Here is a 27,912-nt window from a genome sequence, read left to right on the forward strand (position 1 = left end):
ATGGTATGGGAAGCTGGGACATGTAGTCTAGCTTTTTGCCTGGGAAGAAGAGGAAAATACATTTGGACAAACAGCCAGAAACCTCTTTCTATTCTCTGGAAGGGCTTGTATTAGATACGAAATACTTGAATCATGGGTATACAGTAGAAATTGTAAAGTTATTGGGGCCTGCTGTTTTTTTTCGGGGAAATTTTGTAACTGTTGATTAAGTTTAATTGATACATGTTCATTTAGGTTTTCTATTCTTGAGTCACTTTTTGTAAGTCACTTTTTAGGTATATATAATTTAATATAAGTTTTAGAATATACTAGCATAATTTGTTGAAAGTATTTTCTTATTTTAATTTCTGCTGTAACTGTAATTATGTTCTTTCTTTATCTTTGAAATTGTTTACCTGTGCCTTCTTTTTTAAAATTTGGTTACTCTTACTAGAGATTTGTTAATCTTGTTAGTGTTTACCTAAAATCTTTATATTTTTCACTAATTTCTGTTCTTTTTTATTTCCTTCCTCCACATTATTTGGACTCACTTTGCTTGTCTTTTTCAACTTGCAATCTGAATGCTAAGCTCATTTTTTTCAGCTTTTTTTTCCCCTTGAATTTGTCTTCAGCTTTGTTGCTGCAAGCATTTATACATAGTGCTTCATTATTGATTAGTTTTATGTAATTTCCAAATTTCCATTGATTTCTTCTTTAATGCAAGAGTTATTTACAGTGAGATTAAAAATTTCCAAGTATGGAAGCTTTTCCTAGAGTATGCATTAGGTTACTAGTTTAAAATTAATATTATTATTGTCAGAGAATGTGGTATCTGTAATAATCCTATAAAACTGTTGAGTCTTGCTTTATGGCCTGGTATAGGCATGCTGTTTGAGGTGTCATCTTCTTTACTATTTTAGTAATTCCTTGCAACATTATCTTATTTATTCCTTATTCTAATTATGTGAGACAGGTAATATGACTCCCATTTTTCAAATAATAACATTAAAGTCCAACCAGCATAAGTATCTCTTCCAAGTACAAGTTCTTCCTAGTTAGCTTTGTATTCAATCAGAGGAGCCACCAACTAAAAAAAAAATCAGTGTGGTCAACTTTTTATACCAGTTGTATATGAGCCCTGCTTATATTTCATTATAGAGTTTTAAACCTCAGGGTAAGGATTCATTCTTACTTCAATGGCCTTTTATCCCTCCCTTGGTGTCTCAAACAGTATCTCACACATATTTGGTGTTCAATAAGCATTTGTTGAACTGGAGTAAACCTGAGACAAAATCTGGCAAAACCCCAAGAGAGTATAATAAAAAGTTATTGAATACTCAAAAAATAAAACTGAACATTCAGTTCTGGAATCACTACAAAAGATAATCTGAAACTACTCCTGACACAAATATATAGTAATTCTGGTTAAAGATATAGGCATAGATACAGATAAATAACATCTATATCCATGTCTATATTTATCTATATCCTTTATATATCTATATATATCCATATGTAGATATGTTAAAGGATATGTATATATCTAGCTATAGATAGATAGGTTAAAGGATAGACAGACTGGGGAAGAGGAACCTATAAAGGCAATAACATTATAGACAGAGAAATGGGAAAAAACCAAGTGAATTTATTTTACTTACGCCAAGGTAAGAGAGAGAGAGAATGGTCAATAGTGACCTTTCAATTTTATGTTAATGAAGTTATTAATGACCTTGGGAATAGAAGTTGTGAAGTAGAAATTCTCATTTTAAGAGTTTTGGCTGCAAATGGTAAGAAAAGGATCAACTGTAAGCTGGAGGTTACTGTGCATAGAGAGAAAGTTTTGTTTATCTTAAGGTGAAATGGTCATACCCTGGTTTAGGATTTAATATCTTTGGCTAGCTATCTCTTACTCATTCTGTAAGATTTAGCTCAGGTGTTCTCTAAGAAACTGTTCCTGCACTTAGTCAAAGTGTCTCTGTTGTCTTAGTGCTGTCAACAGGTCATTATCATAGTAATTAGAATATTGTAACAAATATTCTGTTTAAATGTTGTACCCTCCAGATTTTAAACTCTATGACCATGTGTTACTTATCTTTTAGTCACCAATTCTTTTTTTTGTTGTTCGTTTATTTATTTATTTATTGGCTGCGTTGGGTCTTCATTGCTGCATGTGGGCTTTCTCTAGTTGTGACGAGCAGGGACTACTCTGTTACGGCGTGCGGGCTTCTCATTGCAGTGGCTTCTCTTGTTGCAAAGCACAGGCTCTAGGGCATGTGGGCTTCAATAGTTGTGGTGCATGGGCTCAGTAGTTGTAGTGCACAGGCTCAGTAGTTGTGGCACATGGGCTCAGTAGTAGTGGCTCATGGGCTCTAGAGCGCAGGCTCAGTAGTTGTGTCGCATGGGCTTAGTTGCTCTGCAACATGTGGTATCCTCCTGGAACAGGGATCGAACCTGTGTCCCCTGCATTGACAGGCGGACTCTCAAACACTGTGCCACCAAAGAAGTCCTCAGTCACCAATTCTTGGCAAGGGTTTGGCCATAGAAAGTTCTCAAACCAAGTTTAACTAGACTATGGAGTTTTAAAAAATTTTTCTCCTATCTTTTTACAGATCTTCCTGTATCTGTATTTTCTATTTATTTCTTCCATTATAATGCCTATAATACCTTTTTAATTGCACTTATTCTTTTTCACATATATGAACTTCCTACTAAACCACATACCTAGGGACTTCCCTGGTGGTCCAGTGGTTAAGACTCCACACTTCTACTGCTGGGGGTGCAGATTTGATCTCTGGTCGGGGAACTAAGATCCTGCATGCTGAGTGGAACAGCCAAAAAACAAAACAAAACAAAAAACAAGAAAAACCCACATACCTTTATTATTCATTTTTCTAATACTAACATGTAGCACAGTGCCTATCGTTTATTCATTGAATAGTCAATCATTTTTGAGTAACCAGTCATTATTCTAAACTCTAAGAATACCAGAGTGAAAAAGATTTATCTTCTTGTAGAAGAAGACAGACAATAGACAGTAAACCAATAAGTAAAGAAGACTATTTATTATAGCAATTATTAAAGACAAAGAAACAACATCACATAATAAAGTGACTGTTGAAAGTGAGGAGTCATTACTTTAGATAGCATACTTAAGGGCAGAGTCAAGAAAGTAAAAATCCTACCTCTGTATATAATGTTTCTTTAACTTATATATTGACTAAATCTTCAAAGTGAGAGGGGATCTTTATAATCATAGAGTCAAGCCTTTTCATTTTACAGATTGATTTATAGATAAAGTGTGATTTGTTGGAGGTATTAGAAAATATGTAATTTGTCTTTCTCTTGGTAAAGTGGTTTGGGAACGTTCATATTCTCTATAGCTCACTGGAATTCCCCTGAGATATAAATGGCCCATTTAAGCCAGGGACTAGAATGGTGTTTTACTAATCACACCTATTTTCTTCCCTAATGGAGAATTACAACAAGGATAAAGAGGAGGGCAGAGATCTTAAGGAGGAGAAAGCTAAGTAGGGTGTAAACACAGTGATAACAATAGAGAAGTTGCTGCAATGAGACTTGTACTAAGTAAAGGAGTCAATAATCACATATGAAGATTAAAAATTTTTGTTCCTGATTTTTCTAAGATTCTCATGCTAGAAAATCTGAATGTACAGAAAGGTCTGGAGTGGAAAATTATAACTAAGCCCTCACCCCAGGAGTAGCCAATATTGATTATTTTCCTTGTAAAAGTATGTTTCTCCCTTTTTCTTTTTTTTCTTTCTTTCTTTTTTTTTTTTTTACAAAATTGAGATCCTATTGTTTTTATATTTGAGAAAACCAGAAAAGTAAAAAGAAAAGGACAAAGAATAACAAACATTCATGTAATCTTCTACTAAATAAATATTTTTTTGTCATATAAACTTCAGATTTTAAATTTTTTAAAGAAAACATTACAGGTAAAGTCTTAAGTTTATATTCAATCCATAGTCCCATTCCCCTCATTTCCTCCCCAGACACAACTAATATCATGAGTATGGTGTATTTTAATACTTCTGTCACATTGTTTTTTAAAAAGTATCATTTTGTGTTTTCTTTTAATGTGCATAAGTGGTATCAGTATGTGATTAGAATAATTGAATATAAATTTATGGAAATTGCTTTATTCACTGAACACTAGGTTCTTCAGTTCTATTTATGATGATACATATAGATCTAGTTTAATCATAAGTCATAAATGTTAAGCTTGAATTTTCACTGAACACATCTCTATAACCAGCACCCTGTTCAAGAAACAGTACATTAATTACCAGCATCCCTGGACTCCCCCCTGATGTCTTTGTTTGCCTTCTTTTGCCCAACATTATTTATGAAATTTATCCACTTTGTTGTGCATAGTTGTACTCTCTTCTTTCCCATTGTTATAGGACATTTTGCTTCCTTAAATCAATTAAACTTTTAAAATTTATCCGTTTAACTATCAGTGGGCCTTTGGGTAGTTTCCAGTTTGTGTCTCTATCAACGTACACACATAAAAGTGATGCTGTCAACATTCTAGCATATATTTTTAAGAAAATATATATGTACTTCAGTTTGGTATATGTCTAAGAGTTGCTGGGTCATAGGGCATGTATATGTTCAGCTTTAATAATAGTGCCAAACAGTTTTCCAAAGTATTATAGAAAATTACATTCCCACTAACAGTGAGTGAGAATTCATGTTACTCTGCCACCTTGACAGCACTTGATATTTTCCATCTTTTTCATTTTAGGCATCGTACAGGGTTGTCGTATTGACTCATTGTGGTTTAATTTGCATTTCTGTGATTATTAATGAAGTTTTCATATATTTATTGGCCATTTAGATATCCTCTTTTATGATACCCTTAAATATTTAGCTTTTTTTTTTTTGCGGTATGCGGGCCTCTCACTGTTGTGGCCTCTCCCGTTGCGGAGCACAGGCTCCAGACGCACAGGCTCAGCGACCATGGCTCATGGGCCTAGCTGCTCCGTGGCATGTGGGATCTTCCCAGACCAGGGCACGAATCCGTGTCCCCTGCATCAGCAGGCGGACTCTCAACCACTGCGCCACCAGGGAAGCCCATTAGCATTTATACTTAACTGTTTTTCTAACAAAATCTAAAGATATTCATTGTCTATACTAGGGAAAGATGGACTTTAGCAATTTTTTAATTACTATTGTTCCCTCATTTATTGGTTGTATGCCTGATGGAAGTTTTCTGTAACTTGGTTGTGGTGGTGATTAAATACTTTTTATATTTGTCAAAACTTACAGAACTGCACACACACACACACAAGTGAATTTTAGTATGTGTAAATTGAAAAAAAGTTTTTTAAAGAAAAAACCTTCTGGGCTTCCCTGGTGGCACGGTGGTTAAGAATCCACCTGCCAATGCAGGAGACATGGGTTCAATCTCCAGTCCGGGAAGATCCCGCATGCTGCGGAGCAACTAAGCCCGTGCGCCACAACTACTAAGCCTGTGCTCTAGAGCCCACGAGCCACTACTGAAGCCTGCGTGCCTAGGACCCATGCTTCGCAACAAGAGAAGCCACCGCAATGAGAAGCCCGCGCACCGCAACAAAGAGTAGCCCCCACTCACCGCAACTAGAGAAAGCCCGCATGCAGCAACGAAGACCCAACGCAGCCAAAAATAAATTAATTAATTTTTAAAAAGGAAAAGAAAAAACATTTTTAGGCTGTATCTCTTAATATTGCTTCTCTGCTACTTCTCTATTCTCTTTTGGGACCCCTATTAGTTTTATGCTATATGCTCTTAATCTTTTCCAAGTCTCATAATTTATCATATTTTTCACTTTTTTATGTAATTGGGTGAATCTCTCAGTATTATCTTTCATTTCATTAATTCTTTGTATTTAAAGAAGCATGTACTCCATCTTAAAATTTTTAAATTTATAATTTCCAGGATTCCTCCTTGGTTCTTTTTTGAGTTGGTCATTCACCACGCCAGAGGATGGCTTGGTCTGGGAATTCTCTCACTGATATTTTCTGCTTCTTCTAGTTAATTCCTGCTTCCAGATCTCGGTGCCTAGCATGCTTGTAGTTTTAGCTCCTACTTATTTCTGTGTGTTGCTTTTCTTCTTTTGTCCATAGAAATATTTATCTTATATTTGAGTACAACTATATCTTTAAATTTTTAAAAAATATGTGTTTTATCTATCTTGCTTTTATCATTTAATACTATCTGATATTTCCTTATACCACTATGCCTGTGATCCTCAACTGAGGACAGTTCTGCCCCTCAGAATGCATTTGGTAATGCCTGGAGATATCTTTGGCACAATGCACAGGACAGTCCCTCACAACAAATTATCTGGTCCAAAATATCAATATTGTTTCATATATAAAAATGAAAATTGGAGGTGTTTTTTCATATTGTATCACTTTGATAAATAGCCTTATGTTACTTTTTTGTACCATTAATTAATTTCCAAATGTAGATATTTCTGAACCCAAAGAAAACTAAGATTTGAGAGGCACCATCTAGAAAGTTGGAAATTACTTAGAAAACAACAAAAGTATGGGAACAACAAAGTCTTTATCATGTCATACCCTTAGTGGAACTTATAATATGTTCACACATAAAGATCTTCTATTAGTTTTATACTTTAAACCTCTTTTCCCCCAAATAATATACTCCTAAGTTGTCTTAAGGCCCTTCAAATTCTATACAGCCTTCTGTGAAAGCTTTCTACAGCTTGCTTTATGCTTAGGTAGCAGATTTCAGAATCTTAATGAATACTTGACCAACCTAACTATAAATATCTCATGCTTTCTTTATTCTTAATTCTTTTTAATACATACCAGTATTAAGATGTTTGGTAGCAGGGATACGATAATAGAAAAAAACAGAGGATTGCCCTTAATTTGCTGCATGACCTTACTTCACTTACTGCTTTCACCTAGGCCTCAGTTTTATCACCTGGAAAATGAAGGAGTTATACCATATAATTCCTGTAGGCTTTTCCAGTTATAAACCTATGATATATCATTATTTACATTGTTTTTATTTAGCTTTTGGCTATGATCTTTTACTGTTCCTGAGAAAAAGTAGAGATAAAATGTTTAAAGATTTCTAAGATCTTTAAAAATACCTCATATTTGTTCTTTAGTACCCTCATCTACCTCCTTGTAGTGACTGATAATAAAAATCTTAAAATGGAAATCCTCTTATGTTGAAGGACTGCAAAGAATGATACTGGAAAAGTAGCATAAAAATTCACAGCTGGACTGGAAAGGGAGACAGCTAGATAAGAAGCAAGGAGGTGACAGCTGTATAAAAACAAGCAAAACCTAGGTCTCAAATTTTGATAGGGTCAAAAAAATGTGCCCTGGGCCCTAATGAGGATGAGGCCCCGAGTAATTCTCAAACTCAGGGTCTTGAAATTTATTAGAATTACAAAGGACCAGAATTCAGGTCTCCCAACCTCCTCATTAATGTCTTAAACACTACATTATGGGTTATTATGTGTTATTAATGCACATTATGTGTGTTATGGGTGTTAATGTGTATTAACACACATTATGTGTTATTAACACTACATTATGTGTTAAGCTATTATGTCATTTAATTTTACATAGAGAATGAAGGTATATGCCTGAAATAATCTTTTATAATTTATTTGTATAGGTTTTTTAAGCCACTTAACCTATTTTCTGGCTGCTGGTGCTGTTACTTTGGGAATTGGTTTCTTGGCTTTGGCATCAGCTTTGTGGTTCCTGATTTGCAAACGAAGGTAAGATTTATTAGAACATTTGACTTTTTTTCTTTTAAAAATTCAGTGAAAGATTTTCTCAAATGGTATTAAATTTAAATAACTATAATGATATTCATTCTGTAATTTGATTGGGGAGAGAAAACTTTACATGTTTAGAGTAGCCTGAAAAGAGAAGTCCTAGTAGTATAATAGTCCGAGCAGTATAATAGCAATCTTCATGCATTAAAATTTTAAGGAATAACGAGATCTATTTTATTCCGTAGAAGACATGGGTTTGAATTATAATAGAAGGCTAGAAAACTTTTAAAATTTTGACTACTAACTTAGAGGTTAAAAACATTACTGAGAGAAAAAGACTCTCTTTAGGAGATATTTAAGAAGAGAGCTGACAGAATCTCTGGTATGGTCTAAATGTAGTCTTTTACCAGAGATGGAAAAAAGATACTTGATACCTCAGTTCCTTTCAACCCTAAAATTTGGTGTTTTTTTATTATTTAATTGGTTCAGTATTTGCTTTGGCTCATGTTAAAATATTTAAATTGTAATACGATCTTCCCACACACTCTTCCAGTATTCCCTATTTCAGTAAATGAATACATACTATCCACTTGCACAAGTCAGAAAACCAGAAATTATTCACTAATTCATTCTTTCACAGACTTGCAGTGCCACTGGGAGGAGACAGATAATTAACAAATAAAGTGGTCAGGGAATGTCTCTTCAAGTGGGTAGTATTTAATCTGAGACTTAAGTTAAAAAAAGAAGCCAGACATGTGACAGCCCTGTAGAAGAGCTTTTTTCTAAGCTAATGGGATAGCAAGTACAGAAACTCCAAGTAGGAATGATCTTAGTATTGTTCAGTAAACAGAAAGTCAGTGTGAGTAGACTGAAGTGAGAGGGAAATAATGATGTGATTAAAGAGGGAGATAAGGGTCAAATCACACAGGAATTTGTAGGCTAAAACATGGAGTTTAGATTTTATTATTTCTGCCATCAGAAGGTTTTAAGCAAGGGAATGACATTATCATCATAATAATAGCTAAAATCAAGTGTTTACTGCACGCTGTTCTAAGTGCTTTATATGTAGTTATCTCATTTAGACCTCATAACTGCCCCATGAAGTTGCAGTAATATTATCCCCATTTTAAAGACTACAATGCCACCTGTAGATGATTTACATTTTAATAACACTTAAAAATTTGAGATACAGATTTTAAATATATGATGTTGAATTTCAACAAATATATTCCCATGTAATCACAACCCCAGTCAAGATATAGACATTTTCTATCATCCTGTAAGGATCCCTCATCCTGCTTTCCAGCAATTTCTCCCCACCTCCTACCCAGAGGCAGTCATTATTCTGATTTTTATCACCATAGATTAATTTTACCTATTCTTGAACTTCATATAAATGGACTTTTTATGTCTGCTTTTTTCACTTAATGTAATATTTTTGAGATTCATTTATGCTATTGCATTTATCTGTTCATTCTTTTGATTAATGAGCAGTATTACATTGTATGAATTTACCTCAGTTTGTTTATCCATTTTTCTGTTAATGGACATTTAGGTCATTTCCAACATTTAGTCCTTAGGAAATAAGGCTGCTGTGAACATTCTAATCTTTTTGTACATGTGCTTTCACTCCCCTTGGGTAAGAGTGGAATTGGTGGATAGTATGATTAGCTTTATAAGAAACTGCTAAACAGTTTTCCAAGATGGATGTACATTCCCGTCAGCAATGTATGAGAGTTCTGATTCATATTTTTAAAAGAATTTTCTTATGTCTTTATGAATCCTGTATGTTAATGGAACAAGAGTAAAAGCAGAGAGGCAAGTTAGGATGCTACTGCACAGTCCATGTTAAGGATGATTGTGTCTTAGACTAATATGGAAGTAGAGGAGATGAAGGGAAGGGGCTGGAATTGGGGTAGTTTTTCAGGTAAAGTTAGCATGTCTTATTGATGGATTGGATGAGGTAAGGAAAGATAAGTGAAATGGCAGAGTTAATGCTAATACCCACATTTTTATCATGAGCAACTGACTAGTTAATCATGCCATTTATTGAGATGAGGAGGTGATTGGGAGGGAAACAAGTTGAGGGAGTGGTGGTAAACTAGGAGTTGTATTTTGGATGTAAGTTTGAAAGCCTATGAAACATCCAAGTAAAAATGTTAGACAGTCAGATATACATGTGTGAACTTCAGGGGAGAAATCAGGCCTGAAGATTTAGGTTATCAATGTATAGAGGGTATATAAAATCATACAACTGGGGGGCATGGAGTCAAGATGGTGGAGTAGGAGGACATGGAGTTTGCATCTCCTCACAACTAGGGCACCTACCATACGCTGGTGGGTGGCCTTGACACTCAAGGGGATGGGAGGAACCCCCAAGTGACTAGGTAGGACGATGGGGGGAGCGAGGGAGGAAGAGAAGTGGAGGTGAGATGGTACTGGCACCCCTGAGGGGTGGCTGGGAGAAGGAAGGGGTTCCCATGCCTGGAGAGACCCATTCACAGCAAGGGGGTTAACAGGGACAGGGAGAGACCCTCAGGGGTTTGGAGGATCAGAGGGGAATGCGGCCAGCATTTCCCCTGCCCACTTGGGCCCCAGGGAGCATGCTGGGGTCCCAGGTCTGGTCCTCCACCTTCTGAGGACCCTCCATCCACATGGGTCCTGGGGACGTGGGAACAAGAGAAGGGGGAAGAGTAGAGGTGAACAGGGAGGGACCCTAGGGGATCTGAAGATCGGGGGAATGGGACTAGTGTCCCCCCCCCACCACTCAGGCCCCAGCAAGCCTGCTGGGGTCCTGGGCACTAGGTCTTTGCACTTGATATTCTCTCTGACTAGAATATTCTTACTCCTACAACTCCCCTCCTCCACTACATTCTATCTAATAACTACTCCCATTTCTTCAGATGCCTAATTCAATCATCTCATCCTTAGAAAAGCCTTCCCTGACCTCTCTAACCAAGTCAATTCCCTTTCTTATAAACTCACAGAGTAGCAGGTAGCTTTCCTTGATAACACTTTCCACAGTTGTAATTTTTCATTTTCTTGTGATTGTTTTATTCATACCTGTCTTCCTTGCTAGTATTTAAGCTCCATGAGAGCTTAAACAATGACAGTTCCATGAGTATAGTGGCTGTGCTTTTTTTTCCCCTGCCACTGTATATACAACATCCAGCATAATGCATAGTGCATAGTAAGTACTCAGTAAATATTTGTTAAGTCAATTGAATTCAATAAATGAATGAATTTTAATTGTTAATAATGCAATAAGTAACATAATATGATTTCTTGAATTAATTTGGAAATTTTCTAGGAAAGAAGAAAAGGCAATCAGCATTATTTTTTAAATTGTTAAGTTTAGCATTACTATTAGAAACTACATTCCTTTATACTTAACTGTCTGATCCGCTTTGATCAGTTTACTTGCTACTTCATTATTTCTAACCCTCTCTCAAAATTACTTGTGGCTGCATGCATAAAGATCACAGGTACTCTTCCCTTGTAAGTCATTAGTTTCAATTCAGTTTCCTTCTACTCACTTTTGCCAGAGACATTATTAAATATAAAATTGGCCACTGAGTTCCATTTCATTTAATTTCCTTTGCCATTAAAAGCAAATCTATGAAAAGACTAATTGACATTAAAGTCGATTAATTATCTCACAACCAGAGAGAAGGTTATCAAAGACTGATGGTTAATCTTCAAACTGGAAGTATTAACCCTGTGAAGAAGTAGCTTAATTTATGTTCTATGGACAAAATAGGTGTAATGAAATCAGTAACATATGAAAAGGGAATATATAAGTTGATTTGTGCTTTTAAAAATAAATATATAATATATTCTGATTTTAAAACGTTTTTGTAGAACTGTTGGAAACAGAATAATTTTGTTTTATAATTCATGTTTAATAATATTCTCTATAAAATATTTTTCAGAGAAATATTTCAAGATTCCAAATTTAAAACAATTGATGAGAGATTCAGACAAAGACCATCAAAGGCAAAGATTAAATCTCATTCTCCGTGTGTTTTTATTTCTCAAAATTTTCATACTGGAAATTTCCAATTACAGGTAATGTGTAATATTTTATAGCAATGTTTTCAAATAATTTCTTTTGACACCATGTCATTAGCATTGTTGTCTTTAAATTATTTAAATTATCCACTATTATTTTTAAATTTGAGGTACACTAACAAGGAGCTAAATTTAAATTACCCAAACTAGTTAGAGTTTATATTACAGGAAACTGAAAGACTAAATGAAAATGTCTCCTTCTACAGTTGCTTCTCTGTATCTCTAGCCTGAGAACTTGTATTCCCCACATTGGAATTGTTACAGGGATGAAGATAAATGGCATAAAAAAAACAAAGCAAAAATTGCCAAGCCTATCAGAAGAAAGAGATTTGGAGATAAGAGGATACTCAGATAACCAAATAACCTAACCAAACCAACTAATTGAAATTAACTACAAAATATTAATTGAAATTCATAAGGGTTTATTAAGGCTTCATTACATTCTGAGCTCTGGGCCCTACCTATTGAGGATAGTAAGATACAAACCCTACCTTAAAAGTGCTGGTGTAGTACAGGTGGGAAAGGCAGACACATAATTAACTTCCTGTTATATGGCATCAAAAGAGTTGTATGGACAAAGTAAAACAAGGGAGACACCAGTAGAAATTTAAAACTATGATATAGCTAATCAATGCATTATTAAATTTTATATGTTTTGGACTCCATGTCTAATATAGTCTTCCCTTTTTCTATTACATTTCTGAGACTCATCCAGGTTGGTGCATATACCCATCGTTCATCATTTTTTATTGTTATATCATATTCCATTGTATTAATATATCAAATTTTATGTTATGGACATTTGAATTGTTTTCAGTTGGTTTTTTTGAAGGAAATTTCCATAGGGAATGTACCTAACAGTAGAATCACTGGCTCATGGGGTTTGTGCATGTTTAATATTATTAGATAACTTCAAATTATTTTCCAAAGTAGTTCTGTCAATATACATTCCCCTCAGGCATGCATAATTGCTAGGATTGCTCCATATCAACAAATACTGATGTTTTTAAGCTCCTAAATTTTTAACAATCTGATGGATGTGTAATAGTATCTCACTGTAGTTTTTCTTAATAGACTTAATTTTTCCAAGCAGTTTTAGGTTCACAACAAAATTGAGAAAAAAATAGAGTTCTCATATACTCCTTGCCCCCATACAAGTGCAGCCTCCTCCACTATCAACATCGTGCTCCAGAGTGGTACATTTGTTACAACTAATGAACCTACACTGACACATCATCACCTAAAGTCCATTGTTTACATTAGTATTCACTCTTGAATCCTACATTCTATGGGTTTTGACATATCTATAGAGAGAGAGAGTCAGACAGACAGACAGGCACACACACACATACACACAGAGAGAAACAGGAACAAAGAGACAGAAAGACAGAGAGACAGAGATGTATGCACCATCATAGTATCAGACAATAGTTTTACTACCCTAAAAATCTTGTTCCATCCCTGTTCATCCTTCCCTCCAACCAGTGATTGTTTAGCTGTTTCCATAGTTTTGCCTTTTCCAGAATGTCATATAGTTGGAATCATACAGTATGTAGCCTTTTGGGGCTTCTTTCTCTTATTAATATGCATTTAAAGTTCTCTCTGTCTTTTCAAGGCTTGATAGCACATTTCTTTTTGGTGCTGAATAATATTCCTTTGTATGGATCTACTTCAATTTATTTATCCATTCACTTACTGAAGGACATCTTGGTTGCTTTCAAGTTTTGGCAATTATGAATAAAGCTGCTATAAACATTCATGTGCAGGTTTTTGTGTGGACATATATTTTCAACTCATTTGGGTAACTACCAAGAGCATGACTGCTGGATCAAATGGTAAGAGGTGTTTAGTTCTGTTGCCAAACTGCCAAAATGGCTGTACCATTTTGCATCCCCAGCAACGAGTGAGAGTTCCTGTTGCTCCACATCCTCACCACTTGGTGATGTCAGTGTTTTGGATTTTTGCCATTAAAATAGGCATATAGTAGTTTTTTGTTGTTTTAATTTTCCCTTTCCCTAATAATACAAGATGCTGATAATCTTTTCATATGTTTACTTTCCATCTGTATATCTTCTTAGGTGAGGTGTCTGTTCAGATCTTTTGCTTATTTTTTAATTGTGTTGTTTGTTTTCTTATTGTTGAGTTTTAAGAGTTCTTTGTATATTTTTAATAACAGTCTTTTATCATATATGTCTTTTGCAAACACTTTTACCCAGCCTGTGGCTTGTCTTCTCATTCTCTTAATATCTCACTTTAGTTTTAATTTATATTTTCCTGCTAAAAAATTAGGTGATTTTCTTTTCTAGAGTTCATTGGCCATTATGGTTTTCTCTTATTTAAAATGTCTGTTCAAATCTTTTACCTCTTTTTCTATTAGTCTTTTTATTATAAAACGTTAAATGTTTTATATTAATATAAATGGATTATATTAACATGGATACCTAATCCTTTGTCAGTTATGTTCATTTTGATATCTTCATTTTGTGGCTTTTATTTTCACTATTTTTTAATATTGAAGTATAGTTGATTTACAATATTGTGTTAGTTTCAGGTGTACAGCAAAGTGATTCAGCTTTTACATATATAATGTATGTATATAATATATGTATTATTTTCCAGATTCTTTTCCATTATAGGTTATTAGAAGATATTGAATATAGTTCCCTCTGCTATTCATTAAATCCTTGTTGTCTATCTATTTTATATATAGTGGTGTACATCTGTTAACCCCATACTCTTAATTTATCCCCCCCCCCACTTTTCCCCTTTGGTAGTCATAAGTTTGTTTTCTATGTCTGTGAATCTGTTTCTGTTTTTGTTTCACTGGTTTATGGTGTGTTTTGATGAACAAAACATTCTTTAATTTTTAAGGTAACCTAATTTCTCAGCCTTTTCCTTTAATATTTATTTCCTTCCCTACTCCAAAGTCATAAAGATACTCTTCTGTGTTGCCATCTAAGAGTTTTATAGTTTTGACTACATAGATCTTTAATCAATCTAGAATTGATGTCTGTGTTTGGTGTAAATAGCAAGCCAATTTCACTTCTTTTCCATGTTTGCCCAACTGCCTAGTAGCATTTACTGAAATTCTTTTGGAATTTTGAGGGGAACTGCAGTGCAGTTTTAGATCAATTTGGGAAAAGCTGATTCTCTATAATAAGTTTTCTAATCCATGAACATGTTGTTTCTCTGTATTTACATATGTTATCTTTAATATCTTTCAATGAAGCTTTACAATTACCTTTATAAAAGCCTTGTACATCTTATACTAGCTTTTTAAAAATTTTATATTTTATTGAAGTATAGTTGAATTACAGTGTTGTGTTAATTTCTGCTATACAGCAAAGTGACTCAGTTATACATATATATATATATATATATATATATATATATATATATTCTTTTTCATATTCTTTTCCATTATGGTTTATCTCAGGATATTGATTATAGTTCCCTCTGCTATACAGTAGGACCTGTTTATCCATTCTATATATACCAGCTTGCATCTGCTAATTCCAAACTCCCAATCCAACCTCCTTCTACCCTATGCTAGCTTTTATTACAGGAAATTTTATATGTTTATGCTTTTATGATATGATGTTTTTGCAGTACACTGGCCTCTCACTGTTGTGGCCTCTCCCGCTGCGGAGCACAGGCTCTGGGCGCGCAGGCTCAGCGGCCATGGCTCACGGGCCCAGCCGCTCCACAGCATGTGGGATCTTCCCGGACCAGGGCACGAACCCGTGTCCCCCGCATCAGCAGGCGGACTCTCAACCACTGCGTCACCAGGGAAGCCCTATGATATGATTTTTAAGTAAAGTATTTTGGAATGGTTTTTGATTTACAGGAAAGTTGCAAAGGTAATACAGTATAGAATTATCTTGTACTTTACCCATTTTTCCCTGACGTTAAAAATCATTTTACCATGATACATTTGTCAAAACTAAGAAACCAACATCGTTACATCACTATTAACCAACCTTCAGACTTTATTTGCATTCACCAGTTCTTACATGAATTTACTTTTGCTCTTTCAAGACCTAATCCAGGATACCACATTGCATTTGTCTCTAATTTCTTCTGCTCTGTGACTGTATCTCAGTCTCCTCGTTTTACCTGAGCTTTACAGTTTTGAGGAGTACTGGCCATATATTTTGTAAAATATTCCTCAATTTGAATTTATCTGATGTTTTTCTCATTATTATACTGGGGTTATGGATTTGGGGGAAGAATAACACTGAAGTGAAATTGATATGATTTTTAAAATATTTTATTGATGTATAATTGCCTACAATAGAATGCAAGACCTTAAATGTTCCACTCAGTAAATCCTGACAATGATATATACATTTAAACAACACCAAAAACAAGATACAGAATATTTTTATCATCTAAAAAAGTTCCCTCATGTCCCCTTCCAGTCAATTCCTCTAACCATCCCGTGTAAGCACTTTCTGATTTATATCAACAAAGTTTAGTTTTAATCTGTTCCTAGATTTCATACAAATGGAATTGTATGATATATATCTTTTACATATGGCTTTCACTTAATACATATTTTGGGGATTCACCCATGTTACTGTATGTGCTAAAACTTTGTTCTTTCTATTAATAAGTAGTATTCCATTGTATGAATATACAATAACATGTTTATATATTCTCTTATTGATGGACATTAGTGTTGTTTCCAATTTTTGACTAGTATGAATAAGACTGCTGTAAATATTTATGTACTTTTAGTAAACATATATTTTCATTTTTCTTGGAAAAATACCTGACCGTGGAATTGGTGGGGCTTGGGTAGACATATGTGTATTCTTATAAGAAACTGCCAAACAAGTTTCCAAAGTGGTTATACCTTATTTCACTCCTGTCAACAATAAATGAGTGTTCCACTTGCTTCACATCCTTGCCAACATTTGGTGTTATTAGTATTTTTACATTTTAGCCATTTTAATGGGTGTGTAATGGCATTTCAGTATGCTTTAAATTTACATTTTTCTGATAACGAAAGATGTTGAGCACCTTTTCATGCGTTCATTGACCAGTTGCATATTTTTTTGTGACCTGCCTTTTCAAGTTTTTGCTTATTTTTAAAATTTTTTTAGTGGTTTTGTTTTGTTTGTTTTTTAACTTAATGACTTGTAGGAGTTCTTAATACAATTTGGAATTAGTCTATTGTAAGATATATATGTTGTGAATGTTTTTTTCCAGACCATGGCTTGTCTGTTCATTTTTATAATGGTATCAGTTGTTAGGCAGAAATTTTTAATGTTGATAAAGACCAATCTATGATTTTTTTCTTTTAAAAGAAATTTGTATCCTAACAAATATTTATCTAAGTTTGCAAAAATATTCTATATTTTCTTTTATCTTTGCTATATAGTGTTGAGTTCTATGTTTAGGTCTATAAGGTAGAAGTAAAGTTTCATCATTTTCTATGATGATATCCAGTTGTTCCAGAAAATTCTGTTGAAAAGACATTCTTTCCCCATTGAACCAATTAGTCACTTTGAATGAAAATCAGTCTATTGTATATGTGTTGGTTTATTTGCTGAACTACATATTTTTTTTCAGTGAACTATTTGTCCTTAAACAATACTATACTGTCTTGATTATTGTAGCTTTATGTCATGGAATCAACTTTATTCTTCTTTGTTCAAGAATATTTTGGCTATTCTAGGTGCTTTGTTTTTCCATATAATTTAGAAAGCAGCTTGTTTAGTTTTTCAAAACGGCCTGCTTGAATTTTTATTGAACTGCCATTGAATCTATAAATCAATTTAGGGAGAATGGATATATTAATATTGATTTTTCTATGAGGATAATATTCCTCTACTTTTTTTCCTAGTGATTTTTTATTTTTTATTTATTTATTTTTTTTTTGCTGCATTGGGTCTTTGTTGCTGTGCACAGGCTTTCTCTAGTTGTAGTGAGAGGGGACTATGCTTCATTGCAGTGCATGGGCTTCTCATTGCGGTGGCTTCTCTTGTTGCGGAGCACGGGCTCTAGGCGTGTGGGCTTCAGTAGTTGCAGTATACGGGCTCAGTAGTTGTGGCACGTGGGCTCTAGAGCACGCGGGCTTCAGTAGTTGTGGCACGTGAGCTCAGTAGTTGCAGCTCGCAGACTGTAGAGTGCAGGCTCAGTAGTTGTGGCACACAGGCTTAGTTGCTCTGCAGCATGTGGGATCTTCCCGGACAAGGGATCAAACCCGTGTCCCCTGCATTCGCAGGCAGATTCTTAACCACTGTGCCACCAGGAAAGTCCCACTCTACTTTTATTGACTTCTTCAATTTAAATTTATTAACTTAATTTGTTGAGGTGTTCTTTTTAGTTTGTGGTTTTCAGTATAGAAGTCCTTCACGTTTGTTTTAGTTTTATTTATAGTTATTTTTATGCTATGGTAAATAGTATTGATTTAAAAATTTTATTTCCCAACTGTTTGTTGTTAGTAAATATAAATACAATTGATTTATCTTATTCTGAATTACAGACAAAAAAGTTGCAGAAAAATTACAAAGATGTCCTGTATGCCTATTACCCGCTTCCCCCAATGACATCTTATATAAGTATACTTTATGAAAAGTATACTGTATACTTTATTATGAGTATACATTATCAAAACCAGGAAATTTAGGCTACAGACCTAACTCAAAGATTACCAGTTTATGCATGTACTCACTTTTTGTTGTTTTTATATATAATTCTATGACATTTTATCATATGTATAGGTTTGTATAACCACCACGACAATCAACATACAGAAGAATTGTTCCATCACCATAAAGGAACTCCCTCATACTACCCTTTATAGCCACTCCCCCACTCCCTTTCCCTAACCTCTGGCAACCACTGATCTGTTCTCCATTGCTATAATTTCTTCATTTCTAGAATGTTATATAAATGGAATCTTATAGCATATGGCCTTTTGAGCTTGGCTTTTTTTCACTTAGCATAATGCCCTTAAGATCCCTCCATATCACTGCATGTATCAATAGTTTTTTCCTTTTTTATTACTGAGTAGTGTAACATTGTGTGGAGATATCACAGTTTGTTTGACCATTTATCCATTGAGGAATATTTGGGTTGTTTCCATTTAGGAGCTATTACAAAATAAGGATGCCATGATCATTTGTGTATAGGCTTTTTGGAAAACATTAGTTTTACTTTCTCTAAAATAAATGTCCAGGAATGCAGTTTCTGGATCATGTGGTAAATATGTTTAATTTTTAAAGAAATTTCCAGATTGATTTCCAGATTGTACCATATTACATATCCACCAGTAACGTATAAGAGAATCATGTTTTTGCATCCTCTTTATCACTGGGTAGGTACTTAGCAGCATTTTAAACTTTAGCCATTTAAATGTGTTTAGTGATTTTAATTTGCATTTCTTTAACGGGTAGTGATGTTGAACAGCTTTTCATATTTTTAATTTTTTGCTATCCATATATCTTCTTTGGTGAAGAGTCTCTTCAAGTCTCTTGTGCATTTTCTACTTGGATTATCTTTCTATTTAATCTAGAGAGTATATTCTGGATACAAGTCTTTTTGTCAGATATGTGATTTACAAATATTTTCTCCCATTTGATGACTTGTGTTTTCATCCTCTCAAAATGAAAAACAGCATAAGTTTTAATTTTGGTAAAGTCCAATTTATCCATTTTACCTTTTTGTTTTGTTTTGTTTTTATTGAAGATGGTTGATTTACAATGTTGTATTAATCTGCTGTACAGCAAAGTGATTCATTTATACATATATAGACATTCTTTTTTTATATATTCTTTTCCGTTACAGTTTACCATAGCATATTGAATATATTTCTCTGTGCTGTACAGTAGGACCTTGTTGTTAATCCATTCTACATATGAAAGCTTACATCTGCTAACCTCAACCTCTCACTCCACCCCTCCCCCAATCCCCTCCCCCTTGGTAACCACTAGTCTGTTCTCTATGTCTGTGATTCTGTTTCTGTTTCATAGATAGGTTCATTTGTGTCATATTTTACATTCCACATATAAGTGATATCATATGGTATTTGTTTTTCTCTTTCTGACTACTTCACTTAGTATGATAATCTCTAGTTGCATCCACGTTGCTGCAAATGGCTTTATATTTTGTTCTTTTTTATGGCTGAGTAGTATTCCATTGTGTATATATATATACCACATTTTCTTTATCTATTCATCTGTCAATGGACATTTAGGTTGTTTCCATGTCTTGGCTATTGTGAATAGTACTGCTATGAACATAGGGGTACATGTATTTTTTTGAATCATAGTTTTGCCCAGATACATGCCCAGGAGTGGGATTGCTGGATCATATGGTAATTCTATTTTTAGTTTTCTGAGGAACCTCCATACTGTTCTCCATATTGGCTGTACCGACTTACATTCCCACCAACAGTGTAGGAAGGTTCCCTTTTCTCCATACCCTCTCCAGCATTTGTTATTTGTAGACTTTTAAATGATGGTCATTCTGACTGGTGAGAGGTGGTACCTCATTGTAATTGATTTGCATTTCTCTAATATTAGCACTGTTGAGCATCTTTCATGTTCCTATTAGCCATCTGTATTTCTTCTTTGGAGAAATTTCTGTTTAGGCCTTCTGCCCGTTTTTCATTGGGTTGTTTGCTTCCTTGTTGTTGAGTTGTATATTTTTCCTTTTTGAATCATACTTTAAGTGTCATGTCCAATAACTCTTAGTCTAACCCTAGGTCACAAGGATTTGTTTCTAAGTTCTCTTCCAAAAGTTTCTTAGTTTTAGGTTGCTTTGTTTTATATTTAATAGCTTTATTGAGATATAGTTCACATACCATAGAATTTGCCTTTTTAAAGTGTCTAATTCAGTAGTTTTTAGATAGATATTCACAGAGTTATAGAACCATCTTCACAATAAGTTTAGGACACCTTTATCACCTCAAAAAGAAACCCTGTATGTTTAGTAATCACTGCCCCTCCATTTTCCTCCAACCCTCCTAGGCCTAGACAACCACTAATCTATACTTTCTGTACCTATAGATTTGCCTATTCTGGAATTTCTTATAAATAGAAATATACAATATAAGGTCTCTTGCATCTGCCTTTTCATTTAGCATAATGTTTTCAAGGGCCATCTGTGTTATTGCATATATCAATATTTTATTCTTTTTCATGGATGAATAATTTTCCATTGTGTGTGGATATATCACATTTTGTTTATCCATTTATCAGTTGAAGGACATTTGAGTTGTTTCCACTTCTTGACTATTATGAATAATGTTACTATGTATATTTGTATACAAGTTTTTGTGCAGGTATATGTTTTCATTTCTCTTGGGTATATACCAAGGAATGGAAATGCTGTGTCATATGGTAACTCTATGTTTAATCTTTGAAGAATTGCCAGACTGTTTTCCAAAGTGCCTGCACCATTTTATATCCCCACAGGCAGTATATGAAGATTATATTTTGTGGCACCCTTGTTAACCCTTGTTTTTAACCTGTCTTTTTTTATTATAGTTATCCTAGTGGGCATCAAATGGTATCTTGTCATGGTTTTGATATGCATTTCCTTAAAGCCTAATGACGTTGAAAATACTTTCATGTGCTTATTGGATATTTGTATATCTTCTTTAGAGAAATATCTATTCAAAGCTTTGTCCATTTTTTTTATTTGGGCTGTTTGTCTTTTTGTTGTTGAGTTTTAAGTATTCTTTATATATTCTAGATACATATCCTATATCAGATATATGATTTGTAAAAATTTTCTCCCATTTCATGGGTTGTCTTTTCTACTTATGGTGTTGTTTGAAGAACCAATGTTTTTAATTTTCTTGAGTCCAGTTTACCTATTTTTTTCTTTTGTTGCTTGTGTCTTTGGTGTCATATCTATAATCATTCCTTAATTGAGGTCATAAAGATTTACACCTCTGTTTTCTTCTAAGAATTTAATAGTTTTAGCTCTGATATTTAAGTGTTTGATCCATTTTGAGTTAGTTTTTTGTATATAGTATGAGGTATGGGTCCAACTTCACTTATTTGCATGTATAAACCTAGTTGTCCCAACACCATTTGTTGAAAAGAGTATTCTTTTCTTATGACATTGTCTTAGCACTTGTGTCAAAAATCAACTGATTGTAAATATGAGCATTTATTTCTGGAATCTCAGTTCTATTCCATTGATCTATATATCTGTCCTTATACAAATACCACACTGTCTTCATTGCTATAGCTTTGTAGTAAGTTTTGATATCAGTAAGTTCTCCAACTTTGTTCTTCTTTTTCAAGATTTTTTGGCTATTATCGTTTTACATTTTATATTTCTATCTCTGATCCATTTTTAGTTAATTTTTGTATAAAGTGTGAGGTTTAAATCAAAGTTCATTTTGGGGAGCTATTGATGTCATATTATTCCAGCACTATTTATTGAAAAGGCTATCCTCTTCCATTGAATTGTTTTTGCAACTTTTGTGAAAAATCTGTTGGGCATATATGTGTTAGTCTGTTTCTGCATTCTCTATCTGGTTTATTGACCTGTGTGTCTATCTCTACCAATATCACACTCTAGCTGTATAGTAAATTATAAAATTGAGTAGTATGATTTCTCCAATTTCATTCTTCTTTTTCAACATTGTTTTAGGTTTTCTTATTCTTTTGCATGTCCATATATGTTTTAAGGTGAACTTTAGCTGGAAAAAATCTTGTTGAGATCATGATGAAAATTACCTTTTTTTTTTTCTTCTTTTTTGGCTGCACCATGCAGCATACCCCACACCACATGGGGGTCTTAGTTTCCCGACCAGGGATCGAACCCGTGCCCTCTGCAGTGGAAGCGTGGAGTCTTAACCGCTGGAATGCCAGGGAAGTCCCAAGAGTTACATTTAGTTTATACATTAGTTTGTAATGAATTGCCATCTTTACTACAGTTGACCTGTGTTCTATGACCTTTATAAATAAATTTATTTATTACTTCTAGTAGTTTTTTTGAGGACCACAAAAGTTTTCTTCATGTACAAGCATGAGATTTGTGAAAAACATCAGTTTTATTTCTTTTCCAATGTTTATGCTTTTATTTTATTTTCTCATCTTACTGCATTGGATAGGACCTCCAGTATAATGATGAACAGAAGTACTGAGAACAGATATCCTTTTTATATTCTGATCTTAGAATACATTCAGCTTTTCATCATTAAATAGGAAATTAGCTATAGAATTTTTGTAGATGCATATAGTCAGATTGAGGAAATTCCCTGCTATTCCTAGTTTCCTGAGAGGTTTGTCTGTTTGTTTTGCCATGAAGGGTTGCTGATAATTGCCAAATGCTTTTCCTGCATCTTTTAAAATTGTTCACATGGGTTTTCTCTTTTATTTTGTTAATGTGAATTACATTGAATTTCAAATGTTAAATCAACCCTGTATTCCTGGAATAAACCCCACTGGGTTTGATTTACTAATATATTTTAAATAATTTTTGCACCTATGTTAACGAGGGATATTATTTTATAATTTTCTTATTTTGTAATATCTGGTTAGATTTCAGTATCACAGTTCTTTCTCGCCACAAAGCAATAGGGAAATGGTTCCTGCTCCTCTACTTTCTGAAAAATTTTTGTGTAGAATGGGCTATTTTGCTTTCTCAAACTTTTTTCTAGAATTCACCAATGAAGTCATCAAGGTCTGGAATTTTCTTCAAGAGAAATTTTTTTTTTTTTTTTTTTTTTTTTTTTGCAGTATGCGGGCCTCTCACTGTTGTGGCCTCTCCCGTTGCGGAGTACAGGCTCCAGACGCCCAGGCTCAGCAGCCATGGCTCACGGGCCCAGCCATTCCGCGGCATGTGGGATCTTCCTGGACCGGGGCACGAACCCGTGTCCCCTGCATCGGCAGGTGGACTCTCAACCACTGCGCCACCAGGGAAGCCCGAAAAAATTTTTGACTATGAATTTAACTCCTTTAACAGATGTGGAACATACAAAATATTTCTATTTTGTATGTTTAGAAATTTTTTTCAGTAAATTTGTCCATTGTACCTAAATTGTTTAGTTTATTGGCAGAAAGTTTTTAGTAGTTTCTTCTTATTATGCTTCTAAAATCTATAGTATCTTTAGTGATGGTACTCTTTTTATTCCTGATTATATTTCTCTTTTCCTGAATCAGTCTTGCCTGGAGTTTTATGCTTTATTATTCTTAGACTTTTGTTCTTTTATAATATAAACATTTAATATTTAAATTTTCCTCTAAGGCCTTCTTTTGTTACATCCCACAAATTTTATGTTTTTTTTCATAATTATTTAGTTCAAAATATTTTAAAATTTCCTTTCTTTGTCTTTCAATGATATTGACATTTTTGAAGAATACAAGCCAGTTATTTTATAGATCATAGACTGTTCCTCAGTGTGACTTTTCCTTGCAGTTTATCACATCTGAAGGCGTACAGTGTACATCTGCTCTTCACTGGTGATTTTAGTTGATCACATAATCAAGATGATGTCTGTTCTTTCTTCACTGAATTATTTCTGTTTTTACCCTTACAGTTAATAAACAAGCTGTGTGGTGACACTTTGAAAACATGTAACTATCCTCCTCTTCATCAAACTCTACTTATTAGCTATATAAATTATTATTACTTGAGATTATCTTTACAAAACTGTAACAATATGATGATTTTCTAATTCTGCCACTCCCATCCATATTTGTCACTTGGCTTTCTACTGTGAGAAAGAAGCCCTACCCTCTTCCTTATTTTATTTATTTATTATTAGTATAGACTCATGGATTTCTATTTTATTCAGCAGATTATATAATCCATTATTATCATTATTTTGATGCTCAAATTTTCCTAAATTTAACCAGTGAGCCACTTGTTTAAGATTATTCCTCTGTCTTTTTTATATGTCCCCATCATTTTTTGAGTCTTTACTTACTTCTGATACTATAGTATCATTTTGAAAGAATACTCATTGTATTAATATCCACATATCCTAACATTTAAAGATTTCCTTACTTTTAGAATTTTAAATTGTAGGTTTTAAAAATGCTAAACAGTGTTGTGAGGAACATTCTGGTAACTGAATATTTATACAAATCCAAAATTATTTACCTGGCATAATAAATTTCTAGAAATGGATTTGTTAAGTTGCCCTCCAGAAAAATTATACCTATTTATATATAGCAGTATATAAGAATGCCCATTTTGTCATTCCCTTACTTTGGGTAGAATTCTAATCAGTCTAGGACCTTACTCTGTGGTTCCCAGACCAACAATATCAGCATTACCTGGGAGCCTTTTAGAAATGCAAAATCTCAGACCCCACCCCAAACCTACTGAGTTAGAATATGCATTTTAACAAGCTCCCCCAGGTGATACATAGGCACATGAAAGTGTGAGAAGCAATGTTCTAATATAATTTGTACAGGAGTCACAAATTGAATTGGTCCTAAATCCAGGCAAGGTAAGTCAGGAGCCTATACTGGCATTTATATTAATAAAAGTTGAAAATGATCAAAAAGTAAAGTAAGTTGTAAAAGAAAAAGTACTTATGTGTTATCCTATATATATGTATTTCTCATATAAATGTAAACCCTATATATATGTATATCCTAAGCAAGCCTTTTTCGGTGAACAAGACAATGAAAATCAGCATAGAATACCCACACTGTTCCCCTATAACACAAGAGACAGTGTTATCTCTCTGTCTTCACCCACCGCATACCAAACACCCTATGCACTAGCTCATTGTTTATCTAGTGGTCTAAGGAAAAACTGAATCAGAACTGCTTGAGGAGTGTGTTACACTGCATACTCCTAAACCCTACTGCCAGAAAATCTGTTTTAGTAGGGTCTGATATTATGTCCAAGAATCAGCATTTTAATAAACACATCAGGTGATTCTGATGCCCTGCTTGAGAACGACTACACCACCACACTTCCCAGAACACATCTGGAATGTATTGTTTGATCAAATGTTTTACTTGCTTCAAAAGAATAGTCGCATTTTTATAAAAGCCTTCTGCCAGAATTCACTTTTTTGTTGTTATTAGTTAATAGAATGAGCAAGTCTAGGAATTGTAATTACTTTTTAGCCCTCTCTAGTTTTAACCAAGTGACTCTAAGTTAGTGAGAATGGAGAGAAATAATCCTGTTGAACTCTATTTCACCCTTCATTCCCTATCCTGGAGACTGCCTTCTTGAACCAATTCACATTCTTTTCAGATGATACCTCAACACTTTTTCTTTCCTGTCTATATAGTTTGGTAAAATAAATTCATATTGTGGAAAATATGATTCTATCAAAAATTTATTATGATGTTAAAATATATTATTATTATAGAAATATATATCAAATTGTTTAAAAACTTAATTTTTAAAACAAATAACGTTTTTTTTATGTAGGAGGAGCAAAGAAAAAAGGAAACAGCACATATAAAAGGTACTTACCCTCAACAATTAATTAGAATAAATTGTAATCAACTTCCAGCAATTCACATTTTAAAGAATCAAGAGGTTATCCTAAATATATCCTAAATATCTAAATATTTTTAGAAATCATAAAGATTCAAGGGAAACATTTATTAATATTTGAATGGGCATATATTTTTTAGAAAACAAAATTTATAATGTCTTGTCTTAAATTAAAATGTGAAATTTTAATTTTTGTCCCTTCTTTATATAAAGGTATCACAGTCAATGCCATATAGTAATGATGGAGAGTTAAAAGACATGAGTGTTTTGTAACCCTTTAGATATTGACTTAGTACCTCAAATCATTACCCTCCTACATAATTTTAGAAGTGCTGAATATAAAATGTAATAAGGTATTTAAAACAGCTTTAACAATTAATGTTATATATTCATATCAAAAATTAACATGTAAAATATTATAAAGGATATTTTAGGATATTGTGTAAATGTGATCTTTTCTAAAACTTAACATTTTTTATTTACAACTGTGCAGCATAACTAATGTAGTGGGAGAAGCATGGGACTTAGAGTAACACAAATCTAGATTGAAGTCCATTTTGTATCTGATTTTGGTGACATTCCTTTAAGTCTCAGTCTCAGTCATACCTTTTGTGAAGTAGGGCTAATAACTACCTTGAAGAATAACTGAGAGGATAAATGAGATCTGGAAGTATATCGAACTGCTTTGTAAATTGTAAGGCACTATATGAATGTTAGTTGTTACTTTAATTGGTATAAAGCCAACCCATAGGCCCTTCCCACTGTGGATCAAACATGTTGTAATCTACCTGCTTAAGGAGGCATTTTAAAATTTATTTTTTAAATAAGATAATATTTAGCTATAAATAGTTAAGAAACTGTCTGCCATCTCTGATTTTAAGGGACATTCCAGAACTGAGCTTTCTAGCCTGTTTAGAATCGTCTCCTGTTAAAACAGGTTGATTTTATTTAGAATAGATTTTTGTACTCTTGATTATCATGAAAATATTGCTGATTCCCCATTACATACTTAACATTGTATGGATGATGATAGCAACTTAGCATTTTCACTGTTGCATCATCCTGTTCATTAAAACCCTAAGAAGAGTTTGAATTTTAGAAAGTAACATTATCCTTATAATTAAGATTTGGCTCATGAATATGTAATATTCATAGTAAATCTAATTTTTTTACAGCAATTAAAGGTTATTCTAAAGATGAATTCTGCCTTGCAACAAAAAAGGTCATTTGTGACCCCTCAGAGACTACCTCGGCAACAAATCCCAGCAGTGCTACCTTAAGCTTATCAACGTTACCATCTGATTCTTATTACAGCCAAAGTATAGAAGTAGCTGATGACTGGTTTTCTGATGATTCCCTAGTGAAAAAGAGCCCTCCAATGCCTTTTCTCGGGGAGCCTGTAATGGAGAAAATATTTTCATACTTGTCAACCATTCCATTAGAAGAATGTACTGGAAATGTACTAAATATGACACTTTATGATGATCAAAAAGGTGACAACATTAAGGGAAGATTTACACGAAGAAATACAGAGGTTGAAATACAAAACCTTCAACATAATATTGAATGACTTTTTTCTTTTGAAACTTTGTGTACACTGAAATCACGTAAAGTTAAAACTGAATTACCAGCTTCTGAGTCTCTTAACATG

The 27,912-nt window shown here is 33.8% G+C and overlaps 1 protein-coding gene across 1 annotated transcript; it reads left to right on the plus strand.

The window, feature by feature from the left end:
• On the plus strand, positions 1-27,912 carry LOC309799364 (uncharacterized protein C1orf185 homolog; the record flags this gene model as incomplete). Its single annotated transcript, XM_082612383.1, has 5 exons — positions 1-58; positions 7,646-7,751; positions 11,684-11,819; positions 26,193-26,229; positions 27,437-27,912. 5 exons carry the CDS (start codon positions 1-3, stop codon positions 27,829-27,831), a joined length of 732 nt encoding a protein of 243 aa, XP_082468509.1. The 3' UTR covers positions 27,832-27,912.

The sequence above is a fragment of the Mesoplodon mirus genome (genome assembly GCF_964341445.2).
Source record: "Mesoplodon mirus genome assembly, chromosome: 3".
Lineage (NCBI taxonomy): Eukaryota > Metazoa > Chordata > Mammalia > Artiodactyla > Ziphiidae > Mesoplodon > Mesoplodon mirus.